General features: G+C 44.6%; 2 protein-coding genes across 3 annotated transcripts in view; one reads left to right on the top strand and one right to left on the bottom strand.

The window, feature by feature from the left end:
- Nucleotides 1–9,242: 9,242 nt before the first annotated feature.
- RPS24 (ribosomal protein S24) lies at nucleotides 9,243–15,533 on the bottom strand. Of its 2 annotated transcripts, none has more exons than XM_079717363.1 (5): nucleotides 15,470–15,533; nucleotides 13,863–13,928; nucleotides 13,564–13,773; nucleotides 12,131–12,241; nucleotides 9,243–9,329 (listed from the first exon to the last, which is right to left on the bottom strand). In XM_079717363.1, the coding sequence occupies exons 1-5, from the start codon at nucleotides 15,470–15,472 to the stop codon at nucleotides 9,321–9,323; spliced, it is 399 nt and encodes a 132-aa protein (XP_079573489.1). In that variant the 5' UTR covers nucleotides 15,473–15,533; the 3' UTR covers nucleotides 9,243–9,320. The 2 variants fall into 2 exon arrangements, with proteins under 2 accessions (XP_079573489.1, XP_079573490.1); XM_079717364.1 differs by lacking the exon at nucleotides 9,243–9,329 and adding an exon at nucleotides 9,685–9,706.
- Nucleotides 15,534–17,939: 2,406 nt separating this feature from the next.
- The window catches only part of POLR3A (RNA polymerase III subunit A), a gene marked incomplete at both ends in the record, with an annotated part of 50,367 nt that continues 43,219 nt past the window's right edge, over nucleotides 17,940–25,087 (top strand). The window contains 5 exons of the mRNA XM_079717352.1: nucleotides 17,940–17,983; nucleotides 20,870–21,005; nucleotides 21,273–21,410; nucleotides 23,347–23,518; nucleotides 23,653–23,807. Of these exons, the coding sequence (XP_079573478.1) occupies nucleotides 17,940–17,983; nucleotides 20,870–21,005; nucleotides 21,273–21,410; nucleotides 23,347–23,518; nucleotides 23,653–23,807 (645 nt within the window). The remainder of the gene's footprint in view (nucleotides 17,984–20,869; nucleotides 21,006–21,272; nucleotides 21,411–23,346; nucleotides 23,519–23,652; nucleotides 23,808–25,087) is intronic.

Raw genomic sequence — 25,087 nt, 5'->3', positions numbered from 1 at the left:
AAAGTTCTCATCACAAGAAAAAAAATTTGTTAACTATGTGAGGTGATGGATGTTAAATAGACTTACTGTGGTTATTTCACAATATATAGACATATCAAACCATTATGCTGTATACCTGACACTAATACTATGCTATATGTCAATTACATCTCAATAAAATGGAAAAAACCCCAAACACCTAAGGGTGGAATATTTTCTTAAAAAAGAGGCGGAGAATATGGCACCTGAGTAGCAAATGGCTCACCTGCAGTCAGGAGGGGAACCAGCTCAAGGTGAAGAGGCCTGAAGCTCAGTCCTCCCCCACACTGATGAGCTGCGGGACTTGGGAAAAGCCACCTGACCTATGCCTCAGTGGCCTCATCCAAAAACAAGAAAATGGAGCGTTATGTGCATACAAAACAGAGGTGCCAGATCAACTGAGGAGCTTTCTTTCCTTCTCCAAGGGGGCCTGATGGAAAGAGGCATCTTGTTTAACGATCATCCTCCACCAAGGAGAGCTGAAGCTTGACAGTGTTTGCCTATTGGGCTGGGCAATTTCTAACCAAGCTCTCTGAACATCGTCGTATAAAGGGTGAGCCAGCAAGAGAGCTGAACCAGACGCTCTCTTTAATCCCCTCTGGCTCTGAGATGAGCACATCTACAGCTCTCTGAAAACACAATTCCAGAAACTAAGTGCCCAGGCAGAGTAGCTCAGCTGGGTGAGCAGTCACCATGAGGTGCTGGACGCCAATCCCTTGATTAATGAGGTGAATGCCAGAGCCCCCAACACTGTCACAGCCCCTCCTTCAGAGGCAATGTATTTTCAGAAGAAATACGCGCTACAGCTGAGAGGAGAATAAGGTGTAAATCTCCCATTCTTCCAAGCATATGCAGAAAAGAAATCTATAGAGGCAAATCCTTGCCTAAAGATCTGGACTTTTAAAAAACTATCCAACTTTGATAGGTTCCACCTTCTGCCTTGTACCAAGTACCTGACAAGGCTTACTTAAATGGATACAGGAGATGGATGTCATGCAGCAGGGCTTACAGCTGCCCTGCAATCCCAGCTCCTTGAGTAGGACAAGCCTATCTCCTCCTCAACCCCCCAGGGAAGCATTTTATATGTGGAGAGAAAGATGCTGAAAGCCACCTTCTCCGTACCACTCCCTTATCTAACACAGAAGAAAAATGAGGCCCAAAGAAAGGGGACTTGCCTGAGATCACAAAGCATGGCTGGGGCAGAGCTAAGGCTTGAAGACATGTCCTGTGACCCAGCACTCCACTCTACTCCCAAACTGTCAAAGAACCAGACAGAGGTGTCACCTAGAGGGAGCACAATGAACTAGAATCGGGCCGCTGGGGTTCAAGCGTTCTTTCTTCCAAAGAAACTGCAAGCCCCTTGGCTGGGGAGCTACAAGAGGAATGCTATTTGCACAGGATCTGCAGAGACACTGCAGCACGGATGGGTAGACATTGCCATGCACGTGTGAACAGCAGAAAGCCCTGTAGGTTCAGCTTCCCTACAAGGAATGAATCCTATAAACAAGATTACCACCCCCATTAGACCTTTTCTGAGAAGAAAAAATGACCTCTCCAGTTGATGTGGCACCAGGCTTTTTTCACGCTTCCACCAGGGTAGCAGCCATGACAGCCTAACAGGCAGCATCCAAGCCTGTGCCCACAGTGCCCCCTCGTGGGAGTCTGCATGGCTCATGTGACCTCTTGATTCCACCAAAGGGAAGGCCAGTGATGGGCCAGTCTGCAACACTGCCCTTCCTGGTCTCCACGACTGTGTCCCCTGTAATGTCATTCTCTACCCCCAACTCAGTGGTTCTCAAACTTCAACCTGCATCAGTACCTCCCAGAGGACATGTTAAAACACAGGTTGCTGGCCCCACAGTTTCCGATTCGGTGGGTCTGGTGTAGGGTCTGAGAATTTGCATTTCTAACAAGTTCCAGGGGGATGCGGATGCTGCCAGTGTCAGACCACATTTGGAGAACTACTGCCTTAGCTAATCTCTCTGCACTCATCAAGACTCAGTGCAAATTCTAGCTCCTTACTGGGAAGTTCCACAAATGTCCCCAGGTGTACCACAGGCAGTCAAACCTGCATAACTTTGACCAAATGCACTAATCTCTTTTGAGCCTCAATCTCTTCATCTGTAAAACAGGGATAAGAATACCTCCCTCATAGTGGTTATAAAAGGTAAATGAGAGAAATTGAGTTCAATACCTGGCACATAGAAAGCACTCAATAAATGTTAGCTATTCTGTATTACTTTTATTAGCAGTAGTAACAGTAGTATTACTGTTTACTTGCCAGCTTCTTAAGGACAGTCTCCCTCAGAGACACAGAATTCTCAGAGGCAGAAGGGACATTAGAGACTTTTTAGTCCAGTTTCCCTAACCTAGCTCGTCAGTAGCATCACCTGGAAGCTGTTAAAATGTCAGATGCTTCGGTGCCACCCAGAACTAGTAACTCTGGAAACTGGGACAAGAGACATGGGCATTTGCATTTTTAACAAGTCCCCAGGTACCACGCTTGGGACCCACGCATCCGGCCCTTGTATCTCACCTAAACACAGGGAAATGGAGGCCCAAGAAAGGGAAGCCCCTTGCCCATCCAGGGCCCCAGCCAGCTGTCAGCTGACTAGGGATCAGAAACCAGGTCTCCCGATTCCCAGTCTAGTCCTTTTTCCACTAAGCTAGACTGCTTGGATGCCATCTCAACAACCCCTAACCTCCTGCACAAATCCCCTCTCCAACATACATGAGCGGTCCAAGAGCTTAAGTACCCTCCATGCAAAGAAATTCACCATGACAAAGACAGTCAATCCACTGCTGAACATCTTATCTCTAGAGTTTTCTTTTATTCAACCAAAATACTGAACAAGATACATCCTTAGCCCAGTATACAACGTTCCTTCCTGCTGACCCCTCCAGCCTCATTTCCCACCAGAACCTCACTTGTCCCTAACTCCCAACCAGACCGTGGACACTGCTGTTCTGGGGGGTCTCACTTCCACAGTGTCTAGCATACAGGAAAGGAAGTTCAAGGGTGAGTGGAAGGGGAAGGACAAATGAAACTGAGGTGTCTTTACTCCCTAGGTTCACACTACAGGGCCCCAGAACTCAGTAAAGCCTCTGCTTTGCCAGCATAAATAAATCAAGTGACACTGATAAAAGAAATTAAAGATGATACAAACAGATGGAGAGAGATACCATGTTCTTGGATTGGAAGAATCAACATTGTGAAAATGACTATACTACCCAAAGCAATTCCTATCAAACTACCAATGGCATTTTTCACAGAACTAGAACAAAAAACTTCACAATTTATATAGAAACACAAAAGACCCTGAACAGCCAAAGCAATCTTGAGAAAGAAAAACAGACCTGGAGGATCAAACTCCCTGACTTCAGACTATACTACAAAGCTACAGTAATCAAGGCAGTATGGTACAGGCACAAAAACAGAAATACAGATCAATGGAACAGGATAGAAAGCCCAGAGATAAACCCACGCACATATGGTCAGCTTATCTTTGATAAAGGAGGCAAGAATATACAATGGAGAAAAGGCAGCCTCTTCAATAAGTGGTGCTGGGAAAACTGGACAGCTACATGTAAAAGAATGAAATTAGAACACTCCCTAACACCATACACAAAAATAAACTCAAAATGGATTAAAGGCCTAAATATAAGGCCAGACACTATAAAACTCTTAGAGGAAAACACAGGCAGAACACTCTATGACATAAATCACAGCAAGATCCTTTTTGACCCACCTCCTACAGAAATAGAAATAAAAATAAACAAATGGAACTAATGAAACTTAAAAGCTTTTGTACAGCAAAGGAAACCATAAACAAGACGAAAAGACAACCCTCAGAATGGGAGAAAATATTTCCAAACAAAGCAACAAACAAAGGATTAATCTCCAAAATATATAAACAGCTCATGCAGCTCAGTATCAAACCAACCAACCAAATCCAAAAATGGGCAGAAGACCTAAACATACATTTCTCCAAAGAAGATATACAGATTGCCAACAAACACATGAAAAGGATGCTCAACATCACTAATCATTAGAGAAATGCAAATCAAACCAACAATGAGGGGCTTCCCTGGTGGCTCAGTGGTTAAGAATCCACCTGCCAATGCAGGCGACACGGGTTCAAGCCCTGGTCCAGGAAGAACCCACATGCCGCAGAGCAGCTAAGCCTGAGCGCTACAACTACTGAGCCTGTGCTCTAGAGCCCGCAAGCCACAACTACTGAGCCCATGTGCCACAACTACCGAAGCCCACGCACCTAGAGCCTGTGCTCCATAACGAGAAGCCACGCAATGGGAAGACCGTGCACCGCAACAGAGTAGCCCCCACTCACTGCAACTAGAGAAAGCCCGCATGCAGCAATGAAAAACCAATGCAGCCAAAAATAATAAGTTTATTAAAAAAAAAAAACTACAATGAGGATCACCTCACACCGGTTGGAACCAATGATATGATTAATACTTTTTCTTATAATCTTTAGGAAAATTTGAAACAATTTAGTCCTCAGAGTTACAGATTATCCCTCATTCTTTCTGTGTCCTGTTACAAAGAAGTACAGTTCTATATTTCAGTAAGAATTCTGAGATCCCAAATAATATTATTTCAAAAAAAAAATCTACAAACAATAAGTGCTGGAGAGGGTGTGGAGAAAAGGGAACCCTCTTGCCCTGTTGGTGGGAATGTAAATTGATACAGCCACTATGGAGAACAGTACGGAGATTTGTTATAAAACTGAAAATAGAACTACCATATGACCCAGCAATCCCACTACTGGGTATACACCCTGAGAAAACCGTAATTCAAAAAGAGTCATAGGGGCTTCCCTGGTGGTGCGGTGGTTGAGGGTCCACCTGCGGATGCAGGGGACACGGGTTCGTACCCCGGTCCGGGAAGATCCTACATCCTGCAGAGCGGCTAGGCCCGTGAGCCACTGCCGCTGAGCCTGCACGTCCGGAGCCTGTACTCCGCAACGGGAGAGGCCACAACAGTGAGAGGCCCGCATACCGCCAAAAAAAAAAAAGTCATGTACCACAATGTTCACTGCAGCTCTATTTACAATAGCCAGGACATGGAAGCAACCTAAGTGTCCATCGACAGATGAATGGATAAAGATGTGGCACATATATACAATATTACTCAGCCATAAAAAGAAACAAAATTGAGTTATTTGTAGTGAGGTGGATGGACCTAGAGTCTGTCATACAGAGTGCAGTCAGTCAGAAAGAGAAAAACAAATACCATATGCTATAACACATGTATATGGAATCTTAAAGAAAAGAAATAAAGGTTCTGAAGAACCTAGGGGCAGGAAAGGAATAAAGACACAGACATAGAGAATGGACTTTAGGACACGGGGAGGGGGAAGGGTAAGCTGGGACAAAGTGAGAGAGTGGCATGGACATATATACACTACCAAATGTAAAATCGATAGCTAGTGAGACGCAGCTGTATCGCACAGGGAGATCAGCTCGGTGCTTTGTGACCACCTAGAGGGGTGGGATAGGGAGGGTGGGAGGGAGACGCGAAAGGGAGGGGATATGGGGATGTATGTATACATATAGCTGATTCACTTTGTTATACAGCAGAAACTAACACACCATTGCAAAGCAATTATACTCCAATAAAGATGTGAAAAAATCAATCGTCACACCTCTGTGCTCTTGCAGCCAACCTGAAACCTATTTTTGAAATAGAATTCCTCTTACCAGAAATGCTTTGGGCAACACTCTGCTGGAAGCCACCAGTCACCACAGCGCCTTGCACCTCACTGAGGATGACAAAGCCTACCTGCACTCTGCTCCCGCACTCTCCCACCTCATCCCCACTCTTCCCCTGCAGGATAACTGGTGCATCTCCGTGAGATCTTTCTCTACTTTCATAGCCCCAGTGAGACACCTGCTCCCGTGTGCCCAGATCAGATCACATTTTACCCGTGTTACTCTTGGAAGACTTTCTCACCTCTGGATTTCCACCACCTAACTTAACATAATTACAGTCTGCTGCTTCATGGTAAGGAGCAGAAACCAGGCCATGAGACCCCGGACAAGGTGCTTAAGCCCCTCTGAGCATTGGAGGCAGGGACAGCTTCTTCACCCATCTCCCCAGCTACCAGAACAGGGACTAGCGCGCACAGCAGGTTCAGTAAATGGGGAATTCAGATGGTCATCTATGACTTGTTCAGTAACACTACTGGCAACAGGCACCCTAACTACAGTTAGACAAATACAGTACGTAGTAGGTATAGTCTTGCACGCCATTATACACCCCGTGGAAGAAAGCTGCTCAATTACCATTTGTTTAACAATGGGTAAATGCACAAAGACTGCAGTCAGACAACTGCATTCTAATCCCACCCCACTTAGTTGCTTAACTGCTCTAAACCCTCTCCAACATGGGTCCAATGAGACCTGCCTCTCAGGATTATTGTACAGATTAAAGGAAGTAATTGTTTATATAGTAACTGCCTCGGCTACAAGACTACCTTTAAGGAGAGCCCAGAATAATCAACTTGCCATTCAACCTCTTCTTTGGAGGGAAGAGAGCAGAGCAGTTAAACGCTGGCTGACTACCTGGGCACATGCAGCTCCACGTGGAACAAAGGGGTGCAGTTCTAAACTTCTCGCCACTCTTCCTTGCTATCCTCATGAAGCAACAGCCTCTCACAAGTGCCAAGCTGAGGGAAGGGATGTGCCCTCCCTGACTGTTGATGAGTAAAGTCAACTTTGCATTTTCACGGAGGCTCTTTCAAAGCCTGTTGACAGCAGTATGGTCTGGTTAATGTCAGGGCCGACAAAGTGCTGAATCTCCAATCCTAGAGTTCCACAGCACAACTGTGCACAACTGAACGCTAGTCCTTGCTTCCCGTCACACAGTTGCTCAGCACTTCAGGTTCCAAACTATTCTCACAGATGCTTTATCATCTGAGGCTCAAAATAGCCTTGTGAGTCAGGTCAGCAGAGAAGGTACCCTTGGGGGCCCCAATTTAAAGAGAAGTTAACCCAATCAGGGTACCAAGCAACTTGCCCAGACACCCAGCTGGACTAGATGGAAGTTGAGCAGCATGCAAGGGGACACAAGACCAGAGAGCAGGTGGACAAGGGTGCAGGCTAGCTTGCAGGAGCAGAGGCCGCGGGGGATGACAGAACACCTACCCTGAGGCACACAGCCCACCCTCTAACCTTGCCAACTGTTACCATGCAGGAAGGTGGGCCTGCTGTTGATTCTTCTGATAACTCAAGAGGCTAGGAATCTGGATCTCCATGTACGGTTTGTCCTATTTTGAAATGCTTTGCCTGTCCAACAAAGCTTACTGACAAGACTGCCAGTTCGTGACGTTTGTAATATCCTAGCCCAGGCAGTTCCCCTAGAAAAACAGGCTCAACCAGAGTTAATCCCGATTCCATTCAAAGAGACTACTGGCTGAATGACTGCAAACTTTGCCCTCCCCGAGCATATCCCAATGGAAAGGCCTACGCACCCTGTGACTAGGTTGCCAAACTTCACCTCATCAGGCTCCCTGCAGCTATGCCCTGTCTTCACACCAACCCCTAGTACCTCACTCTGAAAACCACCTCTTACCCTTCAGTTCTTACTCCATTGCTTCTTCTAGCCCTGCTCCTGAACTCTGTGACCACAGGCCCCTGGGGTCACCCCCCACCCCCACCCACCATTGCTCGGCTTCATCTCCTGCCCTGTCGTGAGCCATCCCAAATATAACCTCTCCCAGCATCTTCTGCTTCTTGCCCCTACATGCTGCTCACCAGCCCATCTCTGCGCCTACACCCTAGATCAGTCCTGGGGAACTGCATCTCCACCAGGCATGGATGATCTCTGGCCTCCACGCACTGCGCATTTAAAAATGCCACTCACCTCAAATCCCTCAGGGATTCCACACCACCCATTAGCCATTTTGGTGAAAACGGAAGTGTGCAGACCTAAATCCCCCACTCCTCCAAACTCTTCCTATACAAGGAGACCATCTGATCTTATTTCCTGGTCCTATTAAGGGAGCACAAAGCAGATTCCCTAGCAAGGGAACCCACAAGGCCATGGTTTCCACAAACCCAAGTATGCAGCCTCAGCAGAGCCACAAATGGAACTACACCCACCCCGCTGCCCTCTGCACCCTGGGCCAGCAGGTTCTGGCCCCTCACTTACCTGGTCACATCCCTACCCTCCCAGGCTATAGCTCCTTCTTCAAGTCAAGGCCTCTCACCATGCTCTCTCCAAAATATTCAACCACTCCTTCCTGCAACCCTCACATACCTTCTGCTATCATGATTCTTGCTTTTTCCTGGTTCCCCTTTCAACCCAACCAGCCAAGCAGTCCTCTACTGCTTCCTGGGTTTTCTCTGAAGCTTTTCATCCACTGACATAGTTCTTAATAGCATTTATAAGCTTGACTCCTACATGGACCCACTTAAGGTAGAAACCAATCACACACCAACCTCAGGGAAGAATGACATCCAAAACCCATGAACCATTAATGCCTCTTCTGTCCCCTCCCAAACACCCAAGGTCTCCTACTCATGTCTCCTATCCTCTTAAATGGCACCCCAACCCCCCAGCAACCTTAAACAACCCCCTCCTCAAATCCCCCAACCCCACACAACTGACCAATAACCCACATTTCAGGTTCTCAACCTTGACGCCTAAAAAAGCCAGTGTGAGAATAAGCATCTGGCAAAGAAAAAGTAGCACTAGATAACCCTCAATGCTTCATAAAACCCATGCACAATCAGATTTACCAAGCAATTACACATTACACACAAATATTCACCCCGCAATAGACAAATAACAATTTTGACAGATCCTGTTTACTTCAGGATAAATGATGAGAATGCAATCTAGTAACTTAATTTCTATCAAGGCCAGCAAATTTTTTTCCATAACAAAGACTAAGTGGGGTTCTAGTAAGACCAAAAAGGAATTCAGATTTCAAGAGTCTCTTTCAGAGACTGACCAACTATAATACCAAGTATTAACATGAGCACACCAGACTGGCCCTACATGCTCTCACGTTGCCAATACTCTACACCCTGACATCTTTGTGCCATTAAAGGGAAGGACAAACACCACCCCAACATAGCAAGTTTTCACTGAATGCTTAATGGAACATGTGAACTTGGGCAGCACTCTAAATCTGTTAAACAGCAAACCAATTTTACAGCACTCCCAGTAAACTTCAAATATATTCCAAACAACCAGATATGTAAAAAGTCTTAGTTTATTAACTCTCTCATGAAAAATCTGCACAATCACCACAGATACAGTCACTGCAGAGTCTTTATTCCTTCTGTGAATTAAAGAAAAAGAAAAATTTAGTTAGCAACTGCCTTTAAAAATTAAAGTTCAAAGTCTTCAACAAACCCCAAAATTAATGACACTCATGCAGAATGAACATTAGTAACCTAGACCATATTAAGTTTGTGTGATCTTAAAACAATGTAAGCATCAAGATATAAAACTCACAAACATTCAAGTTAGGGATGAGACAAAAAACAAGTTTTGACAACAAAACCATGTCACTGCTAGTTTTTAAGAGGCACAACTCTTGAGAGCATTTGTAAATATACTTCTAAATCATTTCACATGCTCTATTTTTAATGACCAACGAGTCTAGCGATCTAAACGAAAAGCTTGAATTATACCTGTTGTCCAATCTCCAGCTCACTGAATCAGTGGCAGGGAAGGGGGAAAGGAGGGAAGAGGGAAAAGAAACATTTCATTAATAGTCCCTTTTCAAACTCCTAAATAATCTGCATGCAATCAGATACCTTAAATGACTATTTTGTTCTTTGCAACTGTATAAAGAGCACTCCCTAGACACACTCACTGATTTTATTCCACCCAATTTTGAGAACAGCCTGCCTGATTACTATGGTTCGTAGGCTGCCACTGCCTACTTACAAATGAAGGCGCCTCTGCTTTGCTCAGCAACACCGTGCTGGGCACACTAGCACCATCAACAGACCTGAGAATCATCACAGACTGAAGTCTAATTTAACCACAAGGGGAGAGCTCTAAATGATCAAGCAAGTCTTTTAAAACCTGTCTCAGTTCAGTACTTTAAAAGCCACCATCCACAATCAACACAAGTAGTGTGAATTAGTATTTAAAAAGGTAGAACTCAGCTGATGTAAAAAAAAAAAAAATTCAATTGCTCTTCAAACATGAGACTATTCCTTAATTTAAAACAACTCTATTATACCCGAAAGGTGCAACTCCAATGTCTGAATTCCAACATCTAAGTTCAAAGGACATTACTATGCCTTTTTTTATTTGAGCCAAAGAATACACATGCTCATTTATGCATTCCTTTTCCAGCCGCTTTTCAGAGCAGTGCTAGTGAAATGCACTAGTGCAACCTGAAGCAGGAATAGTGATATAGCTCAGGTCCCCACAGGGCTAAACTCTGCACGTCACCGCTGAGCACTAACACACGGGACTCAAAGGCTGAATGAAGAAAACAATGTGTAAAAAAGTTCTTCAGACCTAGATCAGAACACAAATACTGACTGTTTTTCAACTTCTGGAACTTCTGTCAACAAGTACACTAAGCCTCACAAACAGGGAGCGGTTCTTCTAACTAAGCAGCAAGCAGTTCCTCTGGCAGTCCATTACAACTCCGTGGCACCCGGAAGTCAATGTGATTACAGCCCGGAGCAGGCACACCACGTTACTGCCTGGTCTGGCGGGGAGTCACGGTGAGAGGAAGCATGTCCAGCAGTGACCACCACTGTTTCAAAACCTTACTAGTCCCAACCCACTCTCAGCCCACTTTACATGTTACTGGTTTAGGCTGCTCAGATGTACGAAAGTATTTAAGTACCTGTGGGAAAAGCGTATTTATCAAAGGCTTTGATGTGAATATTCAATTATCTTGGAAATTTTCCAATTAAAAAAAAAGGGCATCAAGTGGAAAGCTGGAGATCAACTAATAAAAAGCAATGGGACAGTAAAGGAGACAGTAAAAGGCAGCTTTCGGTGTGTGCTCCCCGGACAGAGGCTTTGCCAGATTTTCTGGACCAGTTTATCAACAAAGCTGCTAGAGAATCAACCAATCTCCAGAGTCCCCAAGGGAAAGACTGCTCATGACTGGATGAGAGAACCCTTCCCAAGCCCTGTGTTAAGTAAAACCATTTCCTGGGTATGTGGCGCCCTGGAACACAGCATTTCCCAAGTGCCAGTTAAAAGCGGCTACCTTCCTCCACTGGGGCACTTCACAACTTAACATGCATTTTTGAGTTTCCAAAATAAACGTCATTTAAAGTTTTTCTCCTTTGCCCATAATATACTATTTTAAACCATAGCAGTGGTGTTATAATAGACTATACTACAAAACTCTCTTCCGAAAGCCAACATGCAAAGCATCAAAGCAATCTTAGTGAAGGTGATGCATCCCCACACCGTGCTCACAATCTCAGTACCTGCTAGACACTTCATTTCTGATGAACAAGAATTCCAAGAAAGTAGAGGGAAAAGGCAAAAAAAAAAAAAAAAAAAAAATTCACAGAACACTTGATTATTTGTTAATTTAACAACCCAACACCTTAATTCCATTCAACTATTTACAATTAGCTAGCAAAGCTGGTAAAAAGCTCATCATTAAAATCACTTAAGTCCTGACTAACTGGAGAGGAAAGCAATGGAGAACTGTGCTACCTCTCCAGAATGCCAGGAAAACACGGGCCACATTGATTCAGCTGCTTCTTCAATCAGTTGTCAATTTTACGAAAACAAGTCTTGGGAAACTAGATCTGCTCCCCCTTTAACAATCTTTGTAATTAGCAGTAAAATGAAAACTTTCCTGATAGGACTTGCAAGGCACCCACCAGGATCACTCTACCGACCACTGAACCGATGTGGCCCCATGCTGTGCTAATCTGTGAGCTGACAAGGGGTGGGCAAAGCTACTCTACTGAGCTGTTAAGATACTACGTTACGTGGCTTCTCAAAACAGGTTACCTTCTGTAATCCAGAAGAAGTGGGAAAAGAAGAAACATTAAGAAAGGTTATTAAGAAAACAAAACCCCACCTTTCTACAAACTAAAAACCTGGAATTGACATTTCTGTATTTCCCTTGATAAACTATACCTTTTTGCCAGCACCAACATTGGCCTTTGCAGTCCCCCTGACTTTCTTCATTCTGTTCTTGCGTTCCTTTCGTTGTTTTCTAGAGGTCTTTTTCTTCTCGTATAGGCCATGCTGAAAAAGAAATAAATATATATACATATAAATGTAAGTGACTTGCAAACATCAACTTATCGTTACAATCTGGGAGGTAAAGTGACCAGGCTGGAGCTCAAGAAATACAGCTTCAGAAGTCAAAACTCTTCAAGTACATTTAACAATACTTGTTTGTGCTAGAACAGAAACAGTCATTAAATTGAGAGATAGCACGAATAGAAAACAGCACAGGAAAAGTGTGCACTCAATGCTCCGTGCATGCTGTTATGGTTCTGAGCCTACAGTTCGCTAGGTCTCCACATTTTCAGGGTCTCTCCCATTTCAACTCCGTTTACTACTCATAGCTGACAGAGGAATCTTTTCCAAGAACTCTACACCCCCTACGGAGACCGCATCCAGCTACCCATATTCACTCTGCCCACTTCTGCATTTGCTCTTCCTGCTGCCTACAGGAATGCTCCCCAATCTTTACAAGGATCTCTCGGCTTCACTTCACCTCAGCCAGGTCTCCCAGACCACCCAATTAAAAGAGTGCAGCATCTATCTACCACATACCTATTCAACGGAAAGATTTTACCTAACAGCAAGGAGGAAAAAAAGTTAAAAGGGGGCAGACACAAGAACTATTTTAAAGTAACAAACCATTTGCTCATTCACAATTTAGTATGTAAGCTAGGGAGTTTGCCCGGTCTACTGCTGTACAGTTGAGTCCTGAACAACTGCACAAATATGGGTGCCAACCCTCAACACAGTTGAATATCTGAGTATACCTTATAGCTGGCCCTCCACATCCACACTTCCCTTCTCATCTGTGTAGTCAACCAACCTCGGATCGCTGTAATACAGATTTTACTACTGAAAAAAATCTGCGCCTAAGTGGACCTTCATAATTCTAACCCGTGCTGTTCAACGGTCAACTGTAGGTCACTGTGTAGTGCTTGGTACTCAGGCAGTGATTCAAAAGCTTTCATGGTTCCTGGCAACCTATAAAGTTAATTAAGCCCAAACTCAGATGTTTGGGAATAAAGATTTCACTTAATTTGGTGCCAACCTACCTTTCTAAACTCATCCCCCTACCTACTTCCAGTTCCTACCTCCAGGAGCATTGCTTTATCTGCTCTTCTAGACCCAGATCAAATGTCACCTCCTCAAATCCTGCAGACCCCATTCTGAACTGTACTCTGTGCATTTATCAAAGAATCTTTTCTCTCAACCCCTTAAGAGTCTTTAGTATGTTGTCCCCCTGCAGACTGCTTGCTTTTGCTCATTCCACTGCACCCACAACACAATGTTACTGAAAAAATGTCTTTAGCAGCTGTTGAACAGAGAGGACCACCTACTCTTGCAAGCCTGTGTTTGGGCTCATTCTTCTTTGCGTAATCCAAGGAATCGTAAATCATGCCAAAGCCAGTTGTCTTGCCACCACCAAAATGGGTTCGGAATCCGAACACAAAGATGACATCTGGTGTGGTCTTGTACATTTTGGCTAGTTTTTCCCGAATTTCTGTCTTAGGTACTGTTGCCTTCCCAGGATGAAGGACATCGATGACCTAAAAAGATTACCAAGTTTAGTGTTTATTATAATGAAATACATCTTCAAAACTGAATAACTACCAACCTTTGACGTACCCTTCCTTACCATTTGTTTCCGCTGAAGCAGTCGGTTGGTCATGAACTTCCTTGTCCGGATAGTTACCGTGTCATTCTGAAAACATAACAACACTCATTAGTAAAACTATTCAACCTTTTCTTGACCCGCTGTGATTTTCCAAGAGCTAGAATTGCAATGTCCAAATCAGTAGACCCTGGGGCTCTCCATCTGTGGATAATTAATTAAAAATAAACAACATTTAAAACGCAATTCCTCAGCTGCAGGAACCACATTTCAAATATTCAGGAGTCACATGGGTTAGTGGCAAGAAAGCTTCAATAAAAGGAAAAAAATGCACAAATTCCCATCTCCTAACCCACTTAGCACAGTGCCTAACTCACAGGTCACCCCATCACAAAAACAGCATCAAGAAAACACGCTCAACAGCCACATTCTGAATTTGTCAAGATTTTAAATCTGGAAACGCCTTACTTCATTACAGAAATCACTCTGCAGCAAGGTTTCTCAAACCTCTGATATTTTGGTCCAGCTACTTCTGTGCTGTGGGGGCTGTCCAGTGCATTTTAGACTGTCTAGCAGCATATTTGACCTCTAACCACTTGATGCCGGTAGCACCCGCGCTTCCCAGTTGTAACCAAGAATGTATCCAGATTTTGTCAACTGTCCCCTCAGAGGCAAAAATCACCCCCAGTTAAAGCCTACCTCTCTGGAGTAAAGCTGTGATTCTATAAATGTTATTGTCACGGCACCCTGTTTATTGCATCCTGCACAGATGTGACAAGCATTACACCACCTCCTGGTAAACTATCCTTTTTGAATGACCAACGCTACACCCCACAAAAAAAACTGTACCCCCTTCTGAATGGCCCCGTTGCTCTTTTACACTGAGTGACTACCATGGAATGTAGGCATTCAGCGTGCTTACACTGACTAAAAATTTCACCAAAAAGGAAAAGAGCTCTCATAGTAGACTGATTGCTAATTTTCGACTGCAGTCTGAAAAACCACACCACACTAAGTTCACTTCAACAATATTCAATTTTTGAAAGTAAGGGAAGGGAAAAACAGCTCGCAGATAAAGCGGGGTTAAAAACAGGTGAACCTTCTAATGAACTAATCATGACAGGGCAAGCCTCAAAGTGGCTCCTCTTCCCGGGGCCTGTTTCCCCCCTGTGAAACAAGAGGATCCATTCGGCTGACAATATTCTAGCTTACACGTGGGAACGGTTTCAGTCGTCGCAACACGCCCGGGCGCTGCCGACACCCTCTTCTCCTCCTGGGCTGCCTTCACCGGCGAACCGCCTACCCCAAATTAAGCGTTCAAGTGCGATGTGTCTCTCCTCACCCTACCCCACCCCACCCCACCCCACCCACTAGACTCCACGAAGCCGACAAACACAGCAGCCGCTCCCGCAGTCCCCATTCCGTGGACTCCGAAGCCCGGCATGTCTGGGTCGACAGCGCAGCCCGGACTCCCCGCCGGCGGCTCCCCGGCCCTCGGCAACTGGTCTCCGTCAGACACGGCCAGGGAAGAGCAATCGGGCTTCGGGCGGCCGTAGTGCTAACGGCAGGACCAGGGGACGGAGGATGGCTCAGATATACATCGGATGATCGCTGGATCCGCGGAGACTCACCATAATGGCGACTAATCTTCAAGCAGCCAGGAAGGAAAAGAGAACTATCTTCCGCCGGCCAATCATATCAACGCTCACGGAAGGACCCCGGGAGACGCCGGCGTGGGGGCGTGGCCAGACCGCGAGGCCGACCGCGCTAATGCCTGATTGAAAGTGTCTAAGACCTGGTCTCTTCGCTCTTTCGCCACACCCCCGGAACGTGAACGGCCAATCCGGAGGGGGAACAGTTTGGGCCGACCAGGTTTACGCAAGCACGTGTTCCACTTCAATTCATTATCTTGAACTGTCACTACTTAAAATTCCGGTAAACCGGATTAAAGTTAAATCCCCTCCACCCGCGTTAGAGGTTGGTAAAGCTCGAAGGCATCCTTGGAGGTCCTCTCGACCAGCCTCCTCATTTTACTGACAGGGAAACTGCAGAAACCCGGACTCAAACTTTTATTTCAAGTACGCAAAACTGACCGTTTTAATTTATTGCTATTTAATTTATTTATTTTTTCTGAGCTTAGAGAATCTGATTTTCTAATTAAAAATTAAAAATTCTTTAATTTGTCTTTTTCTGAAAAATCTTAATCCCTACAAAAGTGAGCGCTTTTTTTTTCCTGTACGCGGGTCTCTCACTGTTGTGGCCTCTCCCGTTGCGGAGCACAGGCTCCGGACGCGCAGGCCCAGCGGCCGTGGCTCACGGGCCCAGCTGCTCCGCGGCATGTGGGATCCTCCCGGACTGGGGTACGAACCCACGTCCCCTGCATCGGCAGGCAGAGTCTCAACCACCGCGCCACCAGGGAAGCCCCAAAAGTGATCTTTTAATAAGTATCTGCTTGATACAGAAATTTGTTAGTTTACAGTGAGACATACGTGTAACAATAAAGAACATAAGCATGCAGGTTCAGAGACCGACAAATCAGGTTGCAGGCTTTTGAGAGCAGCTTTGCTATATTCTTCAGAATAATAAGAATAGTTAATATTCATTGAATGACTGTTATGTGTCTGTTACTTTCTGATTACTTTTACCTTTATTTTGCCATTTAACCTTCCCACCAACTCTAAGAATTAGGGTACATATTACTTATCCCTTTTATAGATGGGGAAACTATGACAGCACGAGGTTAAGGAACTTTCCCAAGGTCGCTCAACTTTTAAGCAGTAGTGCCTAAACACCCACGCATACTGTGGTTCCAGAACCTTTGTTTTTAACTTCCAGATAATGAAAATCACTCACCAAATCTTCAAAGACATATTGATTAACTGCTGAAATAGGAAAATCTGGTTTGCTTTGCTTTCTGTCTGTGACATATGTGTTTTACTAGTGGGGATTCATAAAGTCTGAAGTCAGCATCCCTTAAAATTCAAAAGTGTTGAACCACTTTATTGGATTCTGTTTAGAGTTCCTCACAAATAGTAAAGAAGTAAGTTTCAGGTTCTCTAGCACCGAGTCCTATGGTGGAATGGTTTTCTCTCTAGTATCATGCGCTAAGATGTCACACTAGGATCACCTCCCACAGGGTGTGAGGTGTGAGATAAGAAATTTAGGGCTTCCCTGGTGGCGCAGTGGTTGAGAGTCCGCCTGCCGATGCAGGGGACACGGGTTCATGCCCCGGTCCGGGAAGATCCCACATGCCACGGAGCGGCTGGGCCCGTGAGCCATGGCCGCTGATCCTGCGCGTCCGGAGCCTGTGCTCCGCAACGGGAGAGGCCACAACAGTGAGAGGCCCGCGTACCACAAAAAAAAAAAAAAAAAAAAAAAAAAAATTATTTCCTCAGTACATGAATAATCACTTCCTATTCTCCCTTCATCTTGTTTCCCTAGCTCAGCATGGCTCACTTTTCACACTAAACTCACAGATTTTCATCTTCTGTTTTTGTAATCAATAAGTTTAATTCTTCTTCTTTTTCAAAATAACTTTGTGAACTGGAGTTGCATGCATGGCCGTGTTTTCTGCCCTGTTTACTTCCTTTGTTGATAATCTAGATGAAGTCCTCTGTTCCTTGGGCAGGTTCATTTTAGCCTCTACCTTTCCTTAAATAATTAGAGGCTCTTAATTAAGATGGTATTGATGTTGGTAAGACGATTTTCCATTGTATGCAATTTTTGGCTCTCTGGTTTTCTAAAAGTTTTGAGGCAGGGGGTTGTAGTTTCTTTGCAGGTGTTAGGTGACAAGAAGAAATGGACCGGAAACTGGACTTTGAAAATACCATGCAGGTTTCGGTACAGTTTCAAGGAGGTGCCGCCAGATGGCAGTGTAGAGAGAAGGCGAAAAGCGGCGTGTTCGAAGCCTCTCTTAACAGACAGAAGCGCCGGCGAGTAGCGGAAGTGGAGGCGGGCACGTGGGGCGAGCTACGGTGGCCGAAAAAGTGCCGGGGATGTGTTAGCAACCAGTCAAGAATTAGTCCCGGGGGCGTGCGGTGAGCATCGTATTTCTAATCTAGCTCAGCGAGTCTCGAGGAGGGAGCCCCGGCAGCCGTCACCATGGTGAAGGAGCAGTTCCGGGAGACGGATGTGGCCAAGAAAATGTAAGATGGAGCAAAACTCCCCAAAGGGCAGAGAAATTAGGAGCAGAGGGGTCCGAGGTCAGGGAAGGGTCAGAGGTGAGGTCGGTTGGAAGGGAAGGGCCAGGAATCAGTGGGAGGTGTGGGTACAGCTCAGGAGTATCAGGTTAGATTAATGGATATTGATCGGGCAGAGGGCTTTCAGGACCTGGGGAACCCAGGCCAGGGGTGGTTCCTTGGGCGGAGAAGGGGGGATGTGGTGGGAACTTTGGCGATCCGTGCACCATGGGCCGAAGCTCGAATTCTCCTGAGGTGAGACGGTGACCACTTTCAGCGAATCTTTGGTCATTGCAATGAATGGGAGCAACCTGGGGCGGGGACTCATTTTGCTGCAGAGCACATGACACGGAGGTAGTATTTGCTGACCAAAAGAATGGAGTTGCCGGCTGGAGAGCTGTACCACAGGCAGATGGATAGCAATCTCAGAAATGAGGCTGTTATTCTGGACCTTCTTTAGAGCTAATTTAGTAGGCCACAGCCTCTCCTTAGACCTTCCAGTAGAGAAACAAATCTGGCCCCGATGATAGACCTGAAGATACGACATGAGTAAGACCTTACTGCCTAGTCTAGCTGGAGAAGGTAGACAAGTCAACGTTGGATAGGACAAGTGCGAGGACAAGGGTAGGCATAGGGGGTTCTGACAGCACAGGTGGGCAAGGGGTTCAGGCAGAACAGCCTTCTTCCAGGAGCTTACAGGAGGGAGAAAGTATAGTGATGAGAAGGAAGCAGGTTTGAAGCTTTGTTTCAGAGCCATCTTGCAGGCAGTGAGGAATCTTTTTTTTTTCTTTAATTGAAGTATAGTTGATTTACAATGTTGTGTTAGTTTCGGGTGTACAGCACAGTGATTCAATTTTATATATATATTCTGTTTTAGATTCTTTTCCCTTATTGGCTATTACAAAATGTTGAGTATAGTTCCCTGTGCTATACAGTAGGTTCTTGTTGGTTATCTATTTTATATATAGTTTGTGTATACTTTAATCTCAAACTCCTAATTTATCCCTCCCCTGCTTTCCCTTTGGGAACCATAAGTTTGTTTTCCATGTCTGTGGGTCTATTTCTGTTTTGTTTTTTTGGTTTTTTTGTTTCTTTTTTTTTTTAATTTATTTTTGGCTGCATTGGGTCTTTGTTGCTGCACGCGGGCTTTCTCTAGTTGCATCCAGCAGGGGCTACTCTTTGTTGCGGTGCGCAGGCTTCTCATTGCTGTGGCTTCTCTTGTTGCGGAGCATGGGCTCGAGGCGCACAAGCTTCAGTAGTTGCAGCACGCGGGCTCAGTAGTTGTGGCTCATGAGCTCTAGAGCACAGGCTCAGTTGTTGTGGCTCACGGACTCTAGGCGTGAGGGCTTCTGTAGTTGTGTCTCACGGGCTCTGGAGCACAGGGTCAGTAGTTGTGGCGCACGGGCTTAGTTGCTCCACGGCATGTGGGATCTTCCCAGACCAGGGCTCGAACCTGTGTCCCCTGAATTGGCAGGCGGATTCTTAACCAATGCCCCACCAGGGGAGTCCTATTTCTATTTGGTAAATAAGTTTATTTGTATCTTTTTTTTCCCCCACATATGAGCAATATCATGTGATACTTGTCTTTCTCTGGCTTACTTCACTTAGGATAATCTCTAGATCCATCCATGTTGCTGCAAATGGCAATATTTCTTTCTTTTTTATGGCTAATATTTCACTGTGTGGGTGTGTTTGTATATATATATATATATATATATGTATGCATATATTTATATATATCTACAGCACATCTTCATCCATTCATCTGTTGATGGACATTTAGGTTGCTTCTATGTCTTGGCTATTGTAAATAGTGCTGCAATGAACATTGGGGTGCATGTATCCTTTTGAATTATGGATTTCTCCAGATATATGCCCAGGAGTGGGATGGCAGGAACATATGTAGCTCTATTTTTAGTTTTTTAAGGAACCTCCGTACTGTTCTCTATAGTGGCTGTACCAATTTACATTCCCACCAACAGTGTAGGAGGGTTCCTTTTTCTCCACACCCTCTCCGGCATTTATTATTTGTAGACTTTTTGATGATGGCCATTCTCTCAGTTTGAGGGGTGTGAAATTGACAGGATTGCTAGGGATGGGTAAGGGAGAAATGAGATTGACACACAGAATTTCTTGCTTGGGCAGTCTTACAGCTGGCTCCCTCTTATTCAGAATTCAGTGGAAATGTCAATTTTCCAGACTTTCTGACCACACGACATAGTATCCTCAGACTCTCCTGTACCGCGTCACGTCATTTTCCTTCCCTGCATCTATTCACTTTTGTGTATCTATTTGTTTATTCTCTGTCTTACCCTCCCTGAAATTGAGCCCCATGTTGGCAGGGAATTCCCTGTCTTATCTAATCTGTATCCTCAGCCCCTCAGGATGGTGCCTGGCACATCATACGTAAACCCCCAGTTTTTTTTGGAAAATGAACAAGGAACAGATTTGGGAGAGAAAGTTCTGGGTTTTGTTTTAGATGTGCTGAGTTTGAGGTGCCTGTTAACTGTCCAGAAGGAGTATCTGTATGGTCTCCAGCTGAGCAGAGGTAGCTGGCCTGCAGATAGAGATTAGACAGACACCACTCAGAAAGAATGTGTAGAATGAAAAAAGTTTGAGGGTTGTAACCCTAGATAGGGAGAGATGCCAATATTTAAGAGAAGGCGGTAGAAGAGACCACAGAAGAAACTTAAGAGGGAACGAGTCAGCAGGATGAAGTGATATTTAATAATGAGAGAGCAGAGCCTATAGGGAGTTGGAAGGATAAGGTTGCGTATGGTGGGTCATATGCATAAATGCTATTTTTGGTAAGTGGTTTTGATGTAACTGTTCCCCTATCTCTTTCCATTCCAGAAGCCACATCTGTTTTGGAATGAAGTCAGCTGAGGAGATGCGCCAGCAGGCTCACATCCAGGTTGTGAGTAAGAACCTGTATAGCCAGGACAACAACCATGCCCCACTGCTATATGGGGTGCTTGACCACAGGATGGTAAGACCCCTGCCCTTCCTGGTTCCATGTGTTTTGACTTGCTGATGAAACTGGTGACTTACCAAAGAGGAAGAAGCAAGGGCTTCCTTCCACCTCCCCCATTCCCCTGCGCCTCTCAGGGACTCCAGCCTCCTTTGGTCAGGCGGATGTGAATACCCTGCAGTTTCCCAGGTGATTCTGACTCTGAGTCCCCTGGTCACCTGTGAGGACTGGTCCCACTTTCCTGTCCACTGGTCTCCATTGATTATGGTGTGCTTTTATCCACAGGGTACGAGTGAGAAGGACCGTCCTTGTGAAACCTGTGGAAAGAACTTGGCTGACTGTCTGGGCCACTACGGGTACATTGACTTAGAATTGCCATGTTTTCATGTGGGGTACTTCCGAGCAGTCATAGGCATCTTACAGGTAAGCATGTATGTGTTCATCTCCAAAGTATAAACCTGGGAGTTATTGATCTAGGGACATTAGAGTGAGCTTGGGAATGATGAGTGGTGGGAGATACATGCAGAGAACATTTTTATACTAAACACAATATTTCATCTTACAATAAGTTAAATTGCTTAAAGATTCTTTTTCCTTTGTTTTCCTTGAGTAGGTGGTAGATATGCATTGTAAAAAATATTAGTAATTCAAGCAGTACAGAACAGCATGAAAAAGAAAAAATAGTTAACAAAAACGCCACCAGCTGGCTATGACTATGGCCAGCATTCTGGTGAACATGGGCTGCCTTTGCGTGTCTTCATGTAGATCTGTACATTGTAGTTAAGTGTCCTGGGCAAGGGGTGGTGGTGACTTTTTTAAAAAAGAAGAGACTTAGAAAAAAATCTGTTACTGGCCAAAGCTCAGGAGATCATATCAAAAAAGTTTGTTTTAAAGGAATTGAAAGTTCCCAGGCTCCAAAAGTTGTAAGATGTTCTACTCATGGTCCCCCAGGACCAGAAGGCAACCATATTTCAGATGTACCACTTCTAGATAGTCCCAGTCCCTGGCCATGTTCTTCATTGCCTGCTCCTTCCGTGGTAGCCCCAGTCACTTTTGCATCTATTGTAGAAGAAGAGCTACAGCAGGAAGCAGCTCTTATCAGAAGTCGAAAAAAACCTTGGCTTTGATTCAGATAGAGGAGCGTGCAGTACAAGATTTATTAGCTTTCTGTGAAGCATTTGGCAACCCTGATGAGTTTGTCATTGTTGAAAGGACACTGCAGGGACCACTGGCAGTACCTATGTGGAATAAGCATGGATGCTAGTTCAGCATGGAGTTGAGATACAATTTTCATAAGTTGTGATTGTTATAAATAAATGCTATGGGAAAAGAGTTCTTACAAATTTGGTAACAGATCATTCTAGATAGAATAAGAAAGGATTTAATTTCTTTACTGAATTTTAAGCATATACTGTTTGTATGATTAAAAAGAAATTCCTCAGAATTGTGATTTTAGTAACCTTTTATGTAAAAATGTGTGAGAGGAAAAACTTACTAGGTTAAGTTTAAATAAAACTATTTCTTCTGAATAGTCTTAAAAGGAAAACATGAGTGATTGAAGTGTAAAATTTAAGAGGGATGCATTAAAAATAACTTTCCATTTCAGAATTTGGGATAAATAATTTAGAAGATTTTTGCCAAATATCTCTTTTTTTTTAGTATGACATTCATGAGCTTAAGGTAGGAGCATCAGCCATTACTTTTGATCCATTAATGCCCAAAATTTTGTGTTTGCTCTAGTAGTTATGCCTCCATCTTGTGTCTTTTTTCATCAGGCTTTGAACGTTCTGGCCTGATTTTTAAAGCTTGAGCTGCTTGAATGCCATATTATTTCGGTTTGAAAGCACATTCTCCATTTTGCATTGAACTGTGGAGTATGGTGGAAAGGAAATAAGAATACTATTCTGAGCAGCTTAGTCTAGGATAAGTTCCTTATAAGATTTGGAGTCATTGTGGGGATTGTTTTTGGATGGGGAGAGGAGACCTTATAAAATCCTTACTGTGAGAGAATCCATTTCTGAAAGTGTTAAAATTTTCTAAGATAAATGCTTAATTATAAAAAAAATAATAGGGGCTTCCCTGGTGGCGCAGTGGTTGAGAGTCCGCCTGCTGATGCAGGGGACACAGGTTCGTGCCCTGGTCCGGGAAGATCCCACATGCCGCGGAGCAGCTGGGCCCGTGAGCCATGGCCGCTGAGCCTGCACATCTGGAGCCTGTGCTCAGCGGCAGCAGGAGAGGCCACAGCGGTGAGAGGCCCGCAATACTGAAAAAAAAAAAAAAAGAATAATAATAATAATAAAAAGAAAAGACTTTGTCATCCTCTCTTATCCTTTTACCTGTTTTGTTTAATTTTTAAAAGATGATCTGTAAAACCTGCTGCCACATCATGCTGTCCCAGGAGGAGAAGAAGCAGTTTCTGGATTATCTCAAGAGGCCCGGCCTGACTTACCTCCAGAAGCGAGGGCTGAAGAAGAAAATCTCTGATAAATGCCGGAAGAAGAACACGTGCCATCATTGTGGCGCCTTTAATGGTGAGTGGAATGCACCTCTCATCTTTCATTGTGGTGGCAGTTTCTGTAACTGCATTTCCTAGACCGCAACCTCAGGCCAGCCTAACCAAGAACCTGATTTTTCCAACCATGGTAAAATAAATTAACTCTTACAGGTACTGTAAAGAAATGCGGGTTACTGAAGATAATCCATGAGAAATACAAGACCAACAAGAAAGTGGTGGATCCTATCGTGTCAAATTTCCTTCAGTCCTTCGAAACCGCCATCGAGCATAACAAAGAAGTAGAGCCTCTACTGGGGAGGGCACAGGTGAGCCTGGAATGCAAGCCTGCCTCCCTCTGCATTGAATGTCCTCTCTCTCCCCCTCTGGGTACACAGCTTCCTCCAGAATGAGAGGTCCCCTGGAGCTAGATCTCCGGGAGTACTCCACATGACAGGCATTCATCTGGCACTAAGTTCAATGTGCACCAGCCTCGTAACTAACACGTTTTTAATTGTACAGGTAACACGCGTTACATTTTCATTGTAGAAGACTGTAAAATTATAGCTGTGTAGGGCATACACTGAGCGATCCTGTTTCTCACATGCATAATGACATAGAAGAATTTGTAGGTACTTTACCTGGCACAAATTTAATTAGTAGAATTTTATGAAGTGTCTTGTTCTGAATTTGATTAGCACTTAAGTCACTTGGTACCTTCTAGAATTGATAGTATACCAAACTAAGAAATTAGTTGAGTGGCTGCTGAGTACCAAACTGTCAGACCTGCGGGGGAGCATCAGGAACTGCAAGGCAGTGGGTCTGTGCTCAGGGATCCCACGGTTTAGATGTGTCGTAGGTCACTAATCTGTGAAAACATAGCTAATACCATGGGGCACAGTGCCAACTGTCACAGGAATGGCAAGGACTGAGTTCAGTGGGAAATCTGGAGGAATACGTCACTTCGGACTTGGTTAGGGAGGACTGTGAAGAAAGGTGTGGTTTGTTCTGGTCCTTAAACTTGAGTAGGGTTTAGAGAGTCAAGGGCAACGAGCTCAGCACGTGCAGGTGGCAGCGCTCAGGCTTGTTCTGAAGCTGAGGTTCTGTTTGAAAGTCCTGACGGCGCTAATAAAAGCACCTTGCATGTAGTGACTGCTTTTGCCTTCCAACACTGTTTGAAGTTCTTTCTGTGGATTGCCTTGTATTTAATCCTCATAGCAGCCATGCAGCAGAGTCGCCCAAGATAACAGTAAGCGGTGGGGGGAGAGTCCTAGCCAAGGCCATCGGAGCATAGCCTGTGCTGTAGGAAGGACGAATAGCTGAGTCTGCTTTCCAGAGAGCATCCCACTCTGGGGAATATGGAGCCACTGAGGTTTTGAGCAGGGAAGGGACATGAATAAATAACGAAATTTTAGAAGAGCCTGATTGCTCATTAGAAGACACCATTACAAAAATGAAAAAGCAGGTCACAGAGTGGGAGCAAATAGTCACACTTCATTTGTCTGATAAAGGACTCTCATGTCCAGAATATAGGACACAGTTCTTCTAAATCAGTAAGGGGGGGGAACCCGAATTTTTTTTTTTTTAATTTTCTTTATTTATTTTTGGC

The sequence above is a fragment of the Hyperoodon ampullatus genome, assembly GCF_949752795.1.
Source record: "Hyperoodon ampullatus genome assembly, chromosome: 1".
Classification (NCBI taxonomy): Eukaryota; Metazoa; Chordata; class Mammalia; order Artiodactyla; family Ziphiidae; genus Hyperoodon; species Hyperoodon ampullatus.
The sequence above is the reverse complement of the archived record's forward strand: the minus strand, read 5'-3'. Positions and strand labels throughout refer to the sequence as shown.

Coding starts and splice junctions, on each gene's coding strand:
- RPS24 (XM_079717363.1), bottom strand. Junction 13,774..13,862: donor TGCTTCAGCGGAAACAAATG/GTAAGGAAGGGT, acceptor TAATCTTTTTAG/GTCATCGATGTCCTTCATCC. Junction 12,242..13,563: donor CCAAACACAGGCTTGCAAGA/GTAGGTGGTCCT, acceptor TTTCTTTTTCAG/CATGGCCTATACGAGAAGAA.